The 18,719-nt window shown below is 38.6% G+C and overlaps 1 protein-coding gene across 4 annotated transcripts in view; it reads left to right on the top strand.

The window, feature by feature from the left end:
• Positions 1-18,719, top strand: part of prpf40a (PRP40 pre-mRNA processing factor 40 homolog A) — a 76,138-nt gene that overhangs the window by 22,403 nt on the left and 35,016 nt on the right. For all 4 annotated transcript variants that reach the window (XM_072261949.1, XM_072261948.1, XM_072261947.1 and 1 more), the window contains 6 exons: positions 1,640-1,750; positions 2,014-2,134; positions 4,163-4,190; positions 13,293-13,499; positions 13,720-13,831; positions 15,582-15,646. In XM_072261949.1, the coding sequence (XP_072118050.1) occupies positions 1,640-1,750; positions 2,014-2,134; positions 4,163-4,190; positions 13,293-13,499; positions 13,720-13,831; positions 15,582-15,646 (644 nt within the window). The remainder of the gene's footprint in view (positions 1-1,639; positions 1,751-2,013; positions 2,135-4,162; positions 4,191-13,292; positions 13,500-13,719; positions 13,832-15,581; positions 15,647-18,719) is intronic.

Raw genomic sequence — 18,719 nt, 5'->3', positions numbered from 1 at the left:
GGCATCAGCACCAGACTTCGAGATGAGAGGGCCTGTGCTCAAATCTGGCTGGCTCCTTGCACACTCCATCTGTGCTGGGTTGAGTGTCGAGATTGCAACTCAGCTTCGTAAAAAGCAGATAAAAGGCTAAAGAAACCAATGTGGCCAATGCACCACAGGCTGTGAAAAGGATTAACATCAGCTAAATATAATAGAGGCAGACAGAAAATAGATACATGGTTCCTACACTACCAATATGTAGTATAACTTCTGACTCCTCTTCTCTACCTGCGCCCCCTCACCTGAGATTGCTGTGGAACTGTTCTAAGATGTTCCTGACAGATGGAGGGCAACACATTCCATGGGTATATATTACACGTCCACAGGATATCCTGTCTGCTGCCCTGACCAATGAGTTCCCTGTCATTACTGAACTCCTCTTCCCCCGCCCCAAATGTTTGAGCCACAGAGCCAGACTCAGTGCAAGAAATCTGGTCAATACAGCTTTCCCTTGTTAGCTCATCTCTTCCCCCACCCCCTGCCAAAAAAGTATCCAATGTGGTATACCTATTCCCTTTCCCTTTCCTGACAGTTACCTAGCTACCTTTCTCCGGCAACTTAGGAGTGGCTACCTCCCTGTAGCTCCTATTTATCAGCTCTTCATTCTCACCTAAAGAGTGAGGGTCATCCACCTGCATCTATAGCTCCCTGACACGGTTTGTAGGGAGCTGTAGCTGGATGCACTTCATGCAGATGTAGTTATCAGGGAGACTGGAGGTCTCTGTGAGTTCCCACATCTGACATAAGAGCACATAGCTGACCCTGGACCCAGTCTCACTGCACTTACCAGCAACTTGCCTGTTCAAATGAGCCCTTCAAACCCGCTGGTCCACTCACACAATGGCCACTGCACTTAAACCTAACTTCTTTTTATTGGCACCAACTCCAGTCATCCCCTGAACTCGCTTCACCATTGTTTTGCCCCTTCTCTGTTTGTGTTGATAATTTAACACAATTTCTTCAGTAAAGGTACATTTAGTGATGTTTTTTGTTGGATTTCTTAGCTTTTGACTACCAGAAGCTGTCGCTTATGTTCGGTAGCACTGTCTTTTGGGGTCAAATGAAAGAAGAAAGTACACAGTTAATTGTAGACCTGTTACTAGCACTGAGTTACCGAGGGATCTAGGGGTCCAGGTCCATTGTTCACTGAAAGCAGCTAAGCAGCAGTTGATATAGTGATAAAGAAGTTGTCAGAATCAGTTTTATTATCACTGACTGTTAGATACACGGGTTATGACCAAAGGAATTGTAGCTGGAGTCACTTAGCACTTTAATGCGAGGGTGTTTATTAGGTGCGCCAAAAATCAAACTTATCAAAATTAGCAAAAACAGTGAAAACTACCATTAGCAAAAACAGAGATAGCATTCATTGTATTTTTACATTAGCTTGCATTACATTTCTGTACTGTGTTAAGCATAATGTTCAGGCAAAAGTACATAATTTGGATAAAATAATGTCCATTGTCATCAACTAAAAACTTATTTTACTAACCTATATTTTTTCCTGGGTACATATTTCTAGTAACTTTGGAAGATCGTGTTTGTTATATGTTGTGTGTATTTACATTATTATTTTTAACTTGATTTCATTTTCTTTCAGAAGTCCGTATGGACTGAACACAAATCCCCAGATGGGAGGACCTATTTCTATAACTCTGAAACAAAACAATCCACATGGGAGAAGCCAGATGAGTTGAAATCGCATGCAGAGGTGTGAACTGATGACATGGATATAACAAATATAGGAAATAGGCCCTATAGCATAAACTTTTAGATACCTTATCTTTGTTTGTTCAGTATTGGAGTAATCTGTAGGATTCCCCTTTGTACTATAATTTTATTGTCATGTATATATAATGAACTAAAACATGTTTGAGTAGTTATACTTTAATTCTTTTTATTACAAAGTATTTATTTTGTAAGACCATTGTGCAAGTCAGGATATTAATGTGATTTTTTTTTAAATATTTCAAGCAATTGCTATCAAAATGTCCATGGAAAGAATACAAGTCAGATACAGGGAAGCCCTATTATTACAATTCTCAAACAAAAGAATCTCGATGGACTAAACCCAAAGAATTAGAAGAGCTGGAAGGTAAAAAACTTAATAGTTTCTCTGAAAGCTGCGTCATGTTTTAAACTTTCTCTTTAAACATTTTTAATTGAATTGTGATTTGCATCCAAAATATACCAAATGTCAGAGTGATTATTGCAAAATCAAAAGTTCCAAGTGCTTGATATCTCAAATAAACAGAAAATTCTAGAAATCCTCAGCAGGTTAAGCAGCATCTTTGGAAAGAGAAAAACAAGTGTTTGTATTTCATGTGCACCCTTTCATCAGAAGTGAAAATAGTTAAAGGTAAAAAAAAATAAGATGCAAAGAATGGGGGCAAATGAGGAATGAACAAAAAGTGAGGTGTTTAATGTAAATAGATGATGAATAAAATGCACAGAGCAGTAAAGAAAAAGAAATAAAAGAAACAGGCAAAAGTATGATATACAAATGCAGAAATTGCTAACAATATGCAAGGTCCTCAAGGCTCAAATGAGCCTGGTCAGAAGATTTGTATTGGATTGGTGTTTTCAAGGATAGTAAGGTTGTTATGTGAGGATAAGCTAAGTGGACAGACTGTGTTTTACAGAGATTAGAAGAATAAAAAATCTCAACAAAATTGTTAAACAGCTCGACAGACAATGCAGGGAGGATATTTCCACCATTTGATGAATATATGCTGATGTCACAATTTCAAAATGAATTCCATTGAGTAAATCTCTTCCCAGTTGGACAGTGCTGAATCTTTGGAATTCTCTACTTGGAGGGCTTCAGGGGCTCAATCATTGATCTTATTCATAATACGGATTGCTAGATATGAAACGATATGGTTGATGGTGTCTGGAAATAAATGTGATGAATGGTAGAGCAAGCTCTAAGGACCAAAAAGGCTTATTTCTTTTTCTTTCCTAAGTTGTTTTCTGAAAACTAATCAACATTTCATTTCTCTGATACAAAGGAACAACTGCTTTGTGAATAGAGATTAATTGCTGCTCCCCTTAGAAGGGGTGCTAGATTTAATGCTCTATTGAATTTGTTGGGGATAATTGATCTAGCCTCATGAGAACTATTGCTTCGGGTAAATATAGAGATCCTCCTCCTTAATAAAGGAATCCTGGTTTCTGGTTCCCATCATCTTTGTATCCAGAGAATTTCTTTAAGGCATTTCTCAGTCTGTGTTTTAGAGGCTACATGTTTGTATTCTTCCGGACTTTTTTGGGGATATCTATACACTTCAATATTTTGTTCCTCAGACTGTTTGTAAAAGCAAATTCTGAAAATGAGCTTGATTAAATTTTTGATAACTAGAACTAGAATTGATTATTCTGTCAAGGCAGTTAAGAGATGAAAATATCCCAGTTTGTAAATGGGGCTTTTTATGTCCCTGTAAAAACCAACCGAGGCAGCGTGTTGTGTCCTTGAGCAAGGCACTTAATCACACAGTGCTCTGAGACGACACTGGTGCCAAGCTGTATGGGTCCTAATGCCCTTCCCTTGGATAACATCAGTGTCGTGGAGAGGGGAGACTTGCAGCAGAGGCAACTGCCGGTCTTCCATACAACCTTGCCCAGGCCTGCGCCCTGGGAGTGAAGACTTTCCAGGCGCAGGTCCATGGTCTCGCAAGACTAACGGATGCCTTTAAAAAAGACCAGCTATTGTGCTGTAGGGAAGTGCTTTAATTTGTTTATATTAGTCGTTGAATCTTTCTGTCTTGGTAAGGTTAATTATAAAATTGGCCTTTGGTAGCTCAAACCAGTGTTGAATAGGATTGAAATGGAGATGTCATTGATGGAGTGAGCATTGAATTTTTGGAAGTAAGGATAGCTTGGGTACCTTATGTAATATGTAAAATGAGAATATTGTTTCAAATCACGAGCAGGTTCTGAATTTTGTTTCGATTATTATGCTAAATTCATCAAAAGAAGATTGTTTGCTCAACTGTAAAAAGCATTGACAGTTGCCGTTGGCAGTGATTTGCAAACATGTTCATATGCACATAATTTATTCTGTTTGTACTTCAAAAAGTTTTCAGTTAGAAGTTAATCAGATGCTAATTTTGTTTTTATGCAGAAATGATCAAAGCTGAAGAAGAAAATGGGTATGTTCTACACTTAATTATTATTTCCAAAAATCAGTGATATTGGAAATTGAATTTTGAATCTGACTTTTTTGAAAATATGCAAAGGAGGTAGTATTTGTTTATGGCTGAAATTCTTAGGAAATCATACTGAAGGTTTACATTGTATGGTTTCTTTAAATATGTATTTATTTTCTGCATTTGAAGTCTTAGGTTCTAAGAAATGATGGACTGTTTTTAAATTACTTACAATATTAGCCAAATGGAAAAAGTGCTCAAGTAGAATTACACAGATCCTTTTGCAGGACTTGGAAAACATTTCAGTGCTTTACTAGATACAAGTGAAATCGCTTTATTTAGTGTTTATACTGAAACCAGGCAACATTAACCAGTTTTGACAGAAAATCTATAAAAAAAACAATAGATTAAATATCCTAATGTGAAAATATAAAGAAAATTCAAAGAATTCTAGTAATTTTTTTGGCAGTATAGTATGAGGAATGCAAACAGTAATTGACCCCTACCAAAATATATATTTTTTACAGCAGTCATGGGCAGGATATCCATCCACCACACAATGAATTGTGGCTTGAACATGTGCCACAAGGTGATGGCTGGATCTGCTGAACTCCCAGATAAGATTGACAGGATGAATGCCATGACACTGGCTGGTCATCAATACCTGTATAAAGCAGGCCATGGGACTAGACTTTGAGGAAACTAACAAAATTGTGAAAGCCAAACTGCTGTCTTCTCATACCCTCCATTTACACTCTGTCATCCTCATTATCAGTGTTTCAAGCTTATAGGCAAGGTCTAATGCTCGAATGCCGTTCATAAATATAGATGAATAAGAATATTACTAGGGTTAAGACAATTTATTTCTGATGACTGAAAACTAAAACATTGTAAGGCATGAGAGCAGACAAATGAAAGCATTAACTTCAGAGTTGGTAGTGAAGATGAACTATGACCTTTAATGTACTCTATTTACTTATTTATGGACTATTTAATATTTTGTAAGATTTTGGCTCATCTAGGAGTTGTTGCAGAATAAGGTAAACTGCATGCTAATGCAGTGTTTGGATTAAAATTAACGAGGCATTGTCCTAAATTTTAATTTATATTGCTGTATGTACATCATTGAGATAAAAAAAAATAAAATATCATGCTAAGTTAACAGCTACATACTTTTTGATCTGATAGGACATATTTTTCCTATGTTCATTCCTGTCATTTCCAAATGGCAAGCAGCTACGATGTACAGTGTGATCAAGGTTGCAGTGGAAGAATTTTAAATGCAGATGATGATTTCACTACATTTTCCATGGAATTACACGTCCACTTTTATCATATATAATTATCAAATGATAGTTCAGAAATGTTTTAACTTTTTATTATTCCGATGCAATGCTTCTGTATGTATTTATTTTTAAAATATTTTCATGGCTGAATACCATGGTAAATTATGTGGAGTTTTGTTAGTCATTTCATCTTGATTAATAAAGAATACATGGGCTGGTCCGTTACCTCTCCCACAAATGTGTCACCCACATACGTAAAAGTCACAAGATGGCATATTTATACTGAATTTTATGGTGTGTTTTCCTGAATGCTGGCTCTACTTTCCTGCTGTAGACAAAGACATTCCTACACAAAATGGGTGACATTTTGGATTTGGTGATGTAACTTGCTATTTTGTGCAAAATTGGAGAAACAGCATCAGTGCCAGTTTGTTCCATCTGCTATATGCTGTTCCATTCACTTAGCCTTTTTTTCTATCTCCCTGAAACCTCCTTTGCATCCTCGTCACAGTGCAGGCTTTGTATTATCAGCAACTTGGCTATCTTGTACTTGATTCCCTCATCTCGGTCATAACTATAGATCAGGGGTCGGCAACCTTTTTGCCTCTGTGGGCTGGATCGCATATTAATGAGTAGACGGTGGGCCACATAAATGCCATAAAAAACTTGAAATATGGGAATTATCTATTTAAATACATCTAGTTATGTTTTACCTCAAATCAATGAATAACACATGCTAGAAAATCATTTGTGTTTACGAGGATGCCAATTAGTAATCAAAGAACTCAGTTTAGTTTTCCTGTCCCACCAGTGCTGGTGCCCCATCAGCTGTGATGCCAATTAGCTTCGACACGTTAAGTTTCATTTCTGACATCATTTTCAGCAAAGCTTCAAAAATGTCTGCTTCAGCAACCGTGTCCTTCATAGGAATTAATTGAATAAACTCTTAAAAATTGTGAAAAGTTGAGGTGACTCCTTGCACAAACACTGCAAGTTGAGCAGTGTCTCTCAAGTCTACTCTCATCAAGCACAATTGAAAAAAAAATGCAATTCGTTGCAGGCATCCCTTAAATAACTTTTAACATCTGCTGACGTTTCTTCAACTTGCCTTTTGTTCGTTCTTGCTGACAGTCTGATAGATGCAAATAACGATTTCTTTTCAGGATAAACAATATCCACCACTGCCAGTAAACATACTTTGACAAACTCTTCATTTGTAAAAGGCTTCATCTTTTCTGCAATACGTTTTGAGACTTCGTAGCTGGCACGGGTACTTCCTTCATTTTCACTGCTTTTTCGGAACTCAGCGTCTACCTTCCTGCGTTTTGCATTCATTGCCGTTGGAATTTTTTTCTTTGATTTTATTTCAAAACACGAGTTATTCAACAAGTATCGTAGCACATGTAAATATCTGGATATTTAGCGTGGATTTCTTGTTAAAACACAGTGACACTGTTTCCGTTTACAAATTTGAACGATCCCATCTGAAAACCTGTGTGTGCACGGAGAGTATCTAATGCATATTCATAAGGTAGTCTGCCTTCCCGTCATTCGTATACACCAGTGTTTGGTTTGGAACAAAACGGAACCTGGGGCCAGTGTAACAAGATGCCATGCACGTCCATCAGTGTGGTCGTGTGAAACACTCAGAATAAGGAAAAATTGCTTGCGGGCCCGACAAGCATAGTATCTCAATATTTGCTCACGGGCCGATCAAAATACCTTCCGGGGGCTGCGGGCCGTAGGTTGCCTACCCCGCTATAAATTATGAACAGCTGGGTCCCACTGTTTACAGCATCCCAATCTGAAATTGGCCTATTTATTCACACTGTTACCTGATCATTCAAAGCACCAATCAGAGATCTTCTGAAAGTCTGGATCAACCTTCCTCAACCTTATTACCCTGGAGGAACCCTTGAAATAATTTTCAAGGCTCAGGGAACCCCTGCATAAAAAATATTATATCTATAGTTCATGATACATTACTGTGATCAGTAAGTTGTGGATATAATAATCCAAAAATAATTGTCAATGTTCTTTTGAGTAGAGAATGAATTTTTAGCCAACTTTTCTTGGGGGGAAAAAAAACAGTTAAGCTTAGCTTACTTTTCTTGAAATTAATCTCTTTCTTTCCCTTTCATAAATTTTAATAACTCATAAGGCAAACATAATAAATCTCTTAATTCTGGGTCGAACTTGAGATGATTACACACGGATTTCACCTTCAGTTGAAACGAAGCAATTTCTATCATTGCTTTTGGTGCTTGTTAAACAAGAAAAAAACTTGCTCACAGATGTAAGAAGTTGAAAGCTGCTGCAAAATATTCATTGCTTTCCTATGAGGGCAGAATACTCTCTTCCACAGAAATCCAGAACTTTTCTAGGGGCAGATCAGTAAATCTTTTCTTGAGTGCATGATCAAGTGCAACTCACAAAGTTCTTCCTCTTCTCTCAAAGTCAAGTTCTCAGGCTGAGCAGAAGATTCAGAAAAAGGGTCCTTCACCCAATCACACACTTGTGTTGAAAGGGAGGAAAAATACTGTTGAATTTTGTTCTGTAATTCTTCTAGGTGGTTTTAAGTAAGACTTGAGACTTTCTGATATTCTCCCTCACTTTAGCCCAAGCAGCAATGAAACCATTTCAAGATTTCCTTTTGCAACATGATTTTTCCAAAGATTCGGTTTCCTTTTAAATCCAAGAATCTTGTCACTTGAAGTTAAAACATCTTCTCCAGGGCCTTGCAGCGACTTATTCAACTGGTTCATATGATGAAAAATGACTGTTAAGGAGGCTAGTTTCTGCAGTCATTTTTCATCTTCAAAGCACTCAGCAAAACCTGGCCTACTATTTTATTGAAAGTACTCCTGCAATTCACATTTCAGCTCAAACGTCATGTTGAGAACGCTTCCTCTGCTAAGCCACTGGATTTCTGTATGTAGCAGATTGGTGTGATTGGTCACACAGTTTTTTAGATATTCTCCAGTGAACTGGTCTTAAAGCTACTAAGTAACTTGCTTCCAGAGTCTCTTTACTGACTGTGACTTTATTTTCAAAAGCTTTAATCTGTTTGTTTTGAGGTTCCAAAAGTTGTTTAAAATAATCAGCACTTTTATGTGTCTTATGGTTGTCATTTATAGTTAAGTGTCTTTTCAATTTTGCTGGAGCCATAGCTACATTTGTAAATTGTTTGTCACAGACTAAGCACAATGGAATAGGACAATTTGGATCACTGGGCCCTGTAAAACCCATGATAAGTAGCTTACGTTATAAAGAACGGGCTTTTTTGTGTTGGTTGTTGCACTAGTGCAGTGAAAAGACTCAAGATTGTAATTCTTCTTCATTAACCTTATCAGAATTGTCTGTAGTGCCTAGGCCTAAGCCTGGAATAGTCATACTTTATTGATCCCAGGGGAAATCCTCTTTCATCTCACACCTCCTCTTCAAAAATCACCACACTAAACTATCTTTAGAATGAAAATTTCCCTCCAATTTTCTACTACACTGGTAGTTTGTTCACTCCCATAAGTCAATCAGCGGTGCATAAGGGGAAGTTAGGGGAGATAATTCAGTAGGGAGAGGCTATTCAATGCTCAGAAAATGCACTTAACACTCGTCATCCATCTGCTGTCTTCCCCTCCGTGCAATACAGCGCTCATCAATTATCAGCAGTCCCCCCCTACCTCGCATTAAAAACTGAAAATGGGCTGAACAAAATAAACATGGTCCTGCTGCAAGCACGAGCATCACGCATTGTTTGAAGTTCAAATAACAATGTTTGTTTAAATCAAAATGTCTTGTGGAACCCCGAGTGACCACTCACGGAATCCTAGGGTTTCACAAAACCTTGGTCTAGATATACCACATCAACTGGATTCCCTTTTCAACTCTGGTTGCAACCTCAAAAATAATCTTAATATTTGTCAAAAGTGATTGCCATTTTCATAATTGTAGATTACAGCAGTTTTCTATCTGTTAATATAAGGTTAACCCTAATATGGTTTCCTGCTTTCTCTTTCCCTCCATACATGAATGGGGGGGGGGGGGGGTTGAACTTGCTACCTTCCAATCTGTCAGCACCTTTTTAGAATCTGTAGAATTCTAGATGATAACACCACAGTACATCAATTACCACCTTTTTTGAAAACTCTGGAATACTCATCATCAAGTGCAGGGGATTTATTGCTACCTCTGTTCATTTCCCTACTACCAGTTTTTACTGATATTAATTTCTTTGAGTTCTTCATTTACTATCGACCCCGAGTCATTCATTGTTTCCATGAAATTTTCTGTGCCTTCTATGAAGACAGATACAAAATTCAGGTTTAATTACTTTTGCTATTTCCTTAATCCCCAATATAACTTCTCCTGTCTCAAGGTTGGATGATCTGGTTCCATAACTGAGGTATACATTCACCAGTTAACTTTACGAGAATAATTACTGTTACTATTAGTGAAACATGGTTGCAGGAGGGGTGTGATTGGCAACTAAATATTCCTGGATTTCGTTGCTTCGGGTGTGATAGAATTGGAGGGGCAAGAGGAGGAGGTGTTGCATTGCTTGTCAGAGAAAATATTACAGCGGTGCTTTTGCAGGATAGATTAGAGGGCTCGTCTGGGGGCTTTTTGGGTGGAATTGAGGAATGGGAAAGGTGTAGTAACGCTTATACGGTGTATTATAGACTACCTAATGGGGAGCGAGAATTAGAGGAGCAAATTTGTAAAGAGATAGCAGGTATTTGTAGCAAGCACAAGGTTGTGATTGTGGGAGATTTTAACTTTCCACACATAGACTGGGAAACCCATTCTGTAAAAGGGCTGGATAGTTCGGAGTTTGTAAAATGTGTGCAGGATAGTTTTGCAGCAATACATAGAGGTACCAACTAGAGAAGGGGCAGTGTTGGATCTCCTGTTAGGGAATGAGATAGGTCAGGTGACGGAGGTGAGGTATGTGTTGGGGAGCACTTCGGGTCCAGTGATCACAATACCATTAGTTTCAATATAATTATGGAGAAGGGTAGGACTGGACCCAGGGTTGAGGCTTTTGATCGGAGAAAGGCTAACTTTGATGAGATGCAAAAGGATTTAGAAGGAGTGGATTGGGACAATTTGTTTTATAAGAAGGATGTAATAGAGAAATATAGGTCATTTAAAGGTGAAATTTTGAGGGTACAGAATCTTTATGTTCCTGTTAGGTTGAAAGGAAAGGTTAAAAGTTTGAGAGAGCCATGGTTTTCAAGGGATATTGGAAACTTGGTTCGGAAAAAGAGAGAGATCTACATTAAATATGGGCAGCTTAGAGTGAATGAGGTGCTCGAGGAATATAAAGAATGTAAGAAGAATCTTAAGCAAGAAATTAGAAAAGCTAAAGGAAGATAGGAGGTTGCTTTGGCAAGTAAGGTGAAAATAAATCCAAAGGGTTTCTACAGTTATATTAATAGCAAAAGGATAGTGAGGGATAAAATTGGTCCCTTAGAGAATCAGAGTGGAGGGCTATTTGTGGAGCCAAAAGAGATGGGGGAGATTTTAAACAATTCCTTTTCTTCGGTATTCACTAAGGAGAAGGATATTGAATTGTGTAAGGTAAGGGAAACAAGTAGGGTAGTTACGGAAACTATGATGATTAAAGAAGAGGAAGTACTGGCACTTTTAAGGCATATAAAAGTGGATAAATCTCCAGGTCCTGACAGGATATTCCCTAGGACCTTGAGGGAAGTTAGTGTAGAAATAGCAGGGGCTCTGACAGAAATATTTCAAATGTCATTAGGAACGGGGATGGTGCCGGAGGATTGGCGTACTGCTCATGTGGTTCCATTGTTTAAAAAGGGTTCTAAGAGTAAACCTAGCAATTACTGGCCTGTAAGTTTGACGTCAGTGGTGGGTAAATTGATGGAAAGTATTCTTAGAGATGGTATTTATAATTATCTGGATAGACAGGGTCTGATTAGGAACAATCAACATGGATTTGTACGTGGAAGATCATGTTTGAAAAATCTTACTGAATTTTTTGAAGAGGTTACTAGGAAAGTTGACGAGGGTAAAGCAATGGATGTTGTCTATATGGACTTCAGTAAGGCCTTTGACAAGGTTCCACACGGAAGGTTAGTTAGGAAGGTTCAATTGTTAGGTATTAATATTGAAGTAGTAAAATGGATTCAACAGTGGTTGGATGGGAGACGCCAGAGAGTAGTGGTGGATAACTGTTTGTCCGGTTGGAGAGCGGTGACTAGTGGTGTGCCTCGGATCTGTACTGGGTCCAATGTTGTTTGTCATATACATTAATGATCTGGATAATGGGATGGTAAATTGGATGAGTAAGTATGCAGATGATACTAAGATAGGTGGTGTTGTGGATAATGAAGTAGGTTTTCATAGCTTGCAGAGAGATTTAGGCCAGTTAGAAGAGTGGGCTGAAAGATGGCAGATGGAGTTTAATGCTGATAAATGTGAGGTGCTACATTTTGGTCGGATTAATCAAAATAGGACATACATGGTAAATGGTAGGGCATTGAGGAATGCAGTAGAACAGAGTGATCTAGGAATAATGGTGCATAGTTCCCTGAAGGTGGAATCTCATGTCGATAGGGTGGTGAAGAAAACTTTTGGTATGCTGGCCTTTATAAATCAGAGCATTGAGTATAGGAGTTGGGATATAATGTTAAAATTGTACAAGGCATTGGTGAGGCCAAATTTGGAGTATTGTGTACAGTTCTGGTCACCGAATTATAGGAAAGATGTCAACAAAATACAGAGAGTACAGAGGAGATTTACTGGAATATTCCCTGGGTTTCAGCACCTAAGTTACAGAGAAAGGTTGAACAAGTTAGGTCTTTATTCTTTGGAGCGTAGAAGGTTGAGGGGGGACTTGATAGAGGTATTTAAAATTGTGAGGGGGATAGATAGAGTTGACGTGGATAGGCTTTTTCCGTTGAGAGTAGTGAGATTCAAATAAGAGGACATGATTTGAGAGGGGGCAAAAGTTTAGGGGTAACAAAAGGGGCGAACTTCTTTTCTCAGAGAGTGGTAGCTGTGTGGAATGAGCTTCCAGTAGAAGTGGTAGAGGCCAGTTCGATTTTGTCATTTAAAAAAAAAATTGGATAGGTATATGGACAGGAAAGGAATGGAGGGTTATGGCTGAGTGCAGGTAGATGGGACTAGGTGACAGTAAGCGTTCGGCACGGACTAGAAGGGCCTAGATGGCCTGTTTCCATGTTGTAATTGTTATATGGTTAATAGTGAAAGCATTTGATTAAATATTGAAATGCTCTTGGGTCGGATTGTACTGGATATAGCCCTCTGCAGGTAATCACTACATGTTATTTTCTTCTACTTGCACTTAGCTATGTAGGATGTGAAGAGCTCTTTTGATAATAAGGACTGTCCAACAATAATGGCATGCACCATCAGTGTTAGGTGCTTAGTCTTTTCCCTGATAGAGATGGTCTGTGCCCGGCACAAATGTTACTTGTTACTAATCAGATGATGGCTGATGTCTAGTTGAATCAAGGGGTGGAAAGAATGTTGTTTGGACCCTCTTCCCCAACTTGAAAATTCCTGGTCCTAGCTAAGTTGTTGAATGAAGAAGTTGTCTGTATTTGACTTGATTGCTCAAAAGTAACTTTTGATTTGTTATGAGGTTACAGCAGACGTGGAAAGGTAATTGACTCCTAAGAGTTCTGTGGTTGCAAAATAACATTCATCTATTATATGTACTGCTTTACTTCGGCTGACTTGGTCTTTCATTTTAGTTATATAAATGAACTATGAAAAGTATTGTTTGTGAATATTAACCTAATTATCATCTGATGAATGGTTTCAACAGGGTGAAGGAGGCTTCAGTGTCTACAGTATCAACCTCTGTTCAAGAGGCAACAACCACCACCCCAGTGGAAGTTACTGAGAATGAAGTTACAACTACCGATGATAATGAAAAGCAGCAAACAGTAGCTGTTGAGCAGCCTGAACCTGAACCTGTAGAAATCACATCCCAGCCAGTAGAAGAAGCCACAAAGCAGGAAGTTCAAGAAAAGTATGAACTTTCGTTACTGTTCACAGTTTGGGTGAACTGTCTAACATAATGTAGCTTATTATTGTAAAATATGATTGAAGTATGATTAACTGTAAGAACAGATACTCAATATGTACCTTAATAGTTATGTTGTTAATAATTCTGCTGCATTTGTTTACTTGTTCTGTAGTTGTTTTCTGAGTTTTGACTTAATGTTCATTTTGATAACATTTACCCATAGTGATGTTCCCAAGAAAGAGGAGGAGGTGAAGAAAGAGCCAGTCAGGAAAACGTATACTTGGAACACAAAAGAGGAAGCAAAACAAGCATTTAAAGAACTGTTGAAAGAAAAGGTATTGGCTGTGAAATTATATTTTAATCATTAATTAAACTCTCATCTTGAATTTGTATTTTAAAACATGCAAGATTCTTACAATGTACCTTAGGATCTTGCACCTTATTGTCTCCCTACAGTACACATTCTCTGTAGCTGTTAACTTTATTTTGCAGTCTCTTATTTTACCTTGTGTTACCTCAATGCACCGTGTAATGATTTGATCAGTATGCAAGATGAGCTTTCCGCTATACATCGGTATGTGTCACAGTAATAAAGAACTATTTTATCTTGTTCTATTCCAGGGCCTAATAGATTTTTTTTCCAAATATATATTCAATTCTCTAATGGAAGTTAATGTAACATAGTTTTTTTAATCTCTCCTTTGAGTGGTGAATCCCAGATCATGGTAGGCTATGCAATATTTTAAAAAAGGAAATTAGTGTGTTTGCCTATTTCTTTTGTGACCAGCAAATACAGAATGCAAAATAGGAGAAAGCTTAAGTAAATTTTTTCTCCCTCAAAAGTGATACTATCTTTGCGTGGATAATAAAAACAGGTAGTAAAGGAAGTGGAAGAGTGTCCATTTTGATAAAGTAACACAGCAAGTTAATTATTCCATTTCCCTTGTGGAAAAGATCTAGTGCAGCTATAATGGAGAATGCCGATCTAGCAGAGAGAATAAAGACCTTGGAGAAAATGGGGTAGGAAAAGCTACCATTGTTGATTTTGAGTGTCAGTGGAAATATTGGGGTGGCACCGTAGCATGCTGGTTAGCACAATGCTTTACAGTACCAGCCACCCAGGTTCAGTTCCCACTGCCGGCTGAAAGGAATTTTGTATGTTCTCCCCGTGACTGCGTGGGTTTCCTCCAGGTGCTCCAGTTTCCTCCTACAGTCCAAAGACGTGCTGGTTTGCAGGTTAATTTGTCATTGTAAATTGTCCTACGATTAGGCTAGGGTTAAATCGGGGGTTGCAGGGCAGTGCGGCTTGAAGGGCCTATTCCGTGTTGTATCTCAATAAACAAATAAGTTATAATTTGACTCGAACATCTGAATCCGAGAGCTTTTGAGCTCATTTAGACAAGGAAATCTGTGAACTGGAGAGAGTTTACAGTCAAACAAGGAAGCAAGTATACGGTCCTAAATACTACATTTCAGCCCTAAACAGCCTCGCTGTTTGTTCCAGCCTGCCATCCCAAGCAGCTTCCCTCAGTCAAGCGGTGGCTTATTCATATTGGGGAGAGCACCAGTGGTGATCAGTGGTGGTCTTGGTAACTGCACAATTGAAATGAGTGTCTTTAGATATAGGGGAGTGCAAGCTATGTTCAAACTGGGGATCCAGTACTGTAGTCATGAATCATGTTTTTGTGTATAGGTGGAAACTAGAACAGTCTGAATTGAAAATTGACCATTTATGAGAGAGCATTAATAACTGCTCAAACAATGTGTTCAGCATGATTTTCCAGGTGTGCGACCAAACTTTACAGACATCAATAAGAAAGATGGTGCAGCAATGTAAGGCACAGGGCAGGATGGGGTTGGGAAGCACTAACATGCAAGCTAAAATGTGATCAATACTATATTAATCTTGCAATTTGTAGGGCAACAGTAACAATCAGCTGGAGAATGGAATGAAGAAAGGGTTTAGATGTTCTTTTGGCAGAAATCAAGCTGGGTGAAACTTTCTATGTTTTTATTTGGGATAATGAATGTCTTACTTCCTAACTTTTCCAATTAGATATACAATTAAGGTTTCTGTTTCTTTAGGGTGTTCAGTCAAATGCCTCATGGGAACAAGCAATGAAGATGATTATAAATGACCCTAGATATAGGTAAGTTTCTACTTAAAATGTTGAGACCCTTTGCTTAATGTGAATCCAAATGTCCAACTAAAAGAAACCAAAGTTTTTTAATGCATGTAGTAAAAAAAACTGAAGATATTTGTAAAAGCATTCAGAATGGAATATACCTTCGTTTGAGATTTCTGTTCCATGGTGCCTACAATAATTTAACATGCTGAGATTGTTGAAACAAATATACACACAGAAACCTATTCTTTTGAGTGTTTGGAAGCACAATCTTTCAGTTCTAGGTCAAGAGGATCCTGCAAGCATAGATCTCTTCCTCACCAATCTACCTGGTACAGATGCATCTGTCCACATCTCATAGGTTGATAATGAGGGTTTTTTATATAATTGTCTCCACTCTTCCTTTATCTCATCCCAAAATTCTTATTTTCAAATGTTATTTCTTGATCTGAAGATAAATATAGCATACTCTAGTAATGTACTTCACTTAGAAATGTTCTGTGAGGTCACTTTGATCATTGTAATTTCTAGTTCACATTATAAAACCATGAGATACAGGAACAGAATTGGGCTATTCAGCCCATCAGAAATGCTCCACCGTTCAATCATGGTTGTTTTCTGCTTTCTTTTCTCAACTCCATTCTCTGACCTTATCCCTATGACCCTTTAACCCTTAAAATCAATATGATTTTATGATCATTTGTCATATTTTTAAGGTATATTTGCTGAAAGATCCGTTATCCGCCCCAGTGATGCCTCTATGATAGTATATTATAATCTGCATGTGGTGTCTGGAGGTGTTACCTTATATCAGGGTTGGGGTAGTAGTAGTAGTAGCGTTAGAGTCATGGAGTCATGCTGCACAGAAACTGACTTGTTGGCTCACCACATCCATTCCTATATCTGAATAGCCGTTTACACTAATCCACTGAGTGTGTGGTTGTTTCCAAGTTTCTTTCAGCATATTCCTAGGCTATAGTCACACTCACAGTATTATACCTTGCGGTCAATGTCCCAGACATCATCATCCTCATCCTGGTTATGTCCTGTCCCACCGGAAGGACAGTGACAATGGTATGCAGTCCTCTCCCAACAGCCCAGTGAATCCTCAGCATTGACTCCAGATCCAATGAAATTTCATATTAGATTGAACTTGGACAAGGAAACCTGCTGATTACATCTACCACCCTTCTCTATTCATGAATCGATATTACTCCATGTAGAGCACCACTGGAAAGAAGCACAGAGAGTGACAAAGGCATGGATTGTAGTCTGGATGGGATACTTAAGTATGCATCACCAACAGCGGCTTGGTAGCACCACCAGGTGTTAAAGGACTTCGCTGTTGGATTGAGTCTGTGACATGATGAAGAAACCGACAACAGGAGAATAACTACTTGATTTCTTCCTCGCCCATTTACCTGGTACAGATGCATCTGTCCGCAACAGCATCAGTAGAAGTGACCACCACACAGTCTTTGTGGAGAATAAGTTTTGTCTTCATAGTAAAAATACACTTTTTTGTGTCTTGCTGCATCTATTACCAGACTGTAAGCATCTCAGAAAAGTGCATTGACAAGGCAATGCAGGACATCAGCAGCAACAAAATTCTACTCAGCTGCAACCTTTAACCTCATGGCGTAGAATATCCCTTGATTCAGTGAAGAGTATAGGAGGGTAAGCCATGAATAGTACCTGGCATACTGCAGAATGAGGAATCAACCTAGTGAGGCAGGATTACTTGCGTGCCAAACGACAAAACCAGTATACAATAAACAGAGCCAACAAATAGGTCGGCTCTAAGTTCTGCAGTTCTACCACATCCAGTTTTAAATGATAACAGACGAATGAACTAATCACTGGAGAGAGGAGGTTGCATAATTAACCACATTCTCAGTGATGGAGAACATAACAACACATCAGAGCAAAAAGGGAAAACTGAAGTATTTTCAAGGAAATTCAGTCAAAGAGCCGGGTGGATGATCAATCTTGGCCTCCTTCAGTGATTTCCCCATCACAATAGATGCCAGTCTTCAGCTAATTTGGTTAATTCAACCTGACACAGTGAATCAGCTTAATTTATTGGATACAGACCTTGACAAGATTCTAACAGTAGCACTGAAGATTCATCTTCGTCCTTGGCCAAGCTGTTGCAGTCCTGCTACCATTTACCTGACAATGCGGAAAATTGCTCGGGTATCTCCTGATGGCAAGAAGCAGGACTAATCCGTGCTGGCCCCCATTAGTTTATTCTCAATCATAAGCAAAGCAGTAGAAATCGATAGTTCTATTAAGTAGCACTTGGTTGCCAACAACCAGTTCACAGAAGTCCATTTTGTGTTCCACTTTCCTTCTGATCTCATTTCAGCTTTGGTCCAAATATTAATTAAACAGCTGAATTCAGAGGTGATGTGAGGGTAACTACCCTTGCTATGTTTTATTCTTCTCCATGCCTTGTGACGCATTGGGTGGCATCCTTGCCATTTCTGTAGTATTTTGTCTGGTTTTTTTTTACAAGGCCGAGTTGCTAGCTTGATGCTCAACCCACAACTCAGCACAGATATAAAATGTGCAAGGAACCAGCCAGATTTGAACCCGGGACCGCTCGCTTTGAAGTCCAGTGCTGATGCAACTACATCACGGGCCACCCCCTTGCTATCAAGGCAGCAGCATTTGATAAGAGTCCTAGCCAAGCTAGATTTAATGAGGGTGGTTGTGATTGTTGGAGATTAATCACCTCAACCACAGAATATTTCTGTAGCCATTCCTCAGGTTAGTTTTCAAGCCCAACTATCATCAGCTGCTTCAATGACCATAGGTCAGAAATAGAGATGTTTGCAAACAACTAATAATTGCGTAATGTTTCATCATTGTTTTTGACTGCTTAGATAATGAAGTGGTCCAAATTCCAAATAGGTGACTGGAAAATGGTACCTAACATTTACACCACAGATGCTGCCTTCCAGGTGTCAGGGTCAGGAACATCTTGGACCGAGTTCATAGCATTTTAAGGGGAGGGTAAATGGTCAGAGATCATGATCCATGTCTGTATCAATGACATAGGCAGGAAGGATGATGAGATCCTACAAAGTGAGTT

Source organism: Mobula birostris, chromosome 6 (assembly GCF_030028105.1).
Source record: "Mobula birostris isolate sMobBir1 chromosome 6, sMobBir1.hap1, whole genome shotgun sequence".
NCBI classification, from domain to species: Eukaryota; Metazoa; Chordata; class Chondrichthyes; order Myliobatiformes; family Myliobatidae; genus Mobula; species Mobula birostris.
Note: the sequence above shows the minus strand (reverse complement) of the source record. Positions and strands in the feature narration are given on the sequence as shown.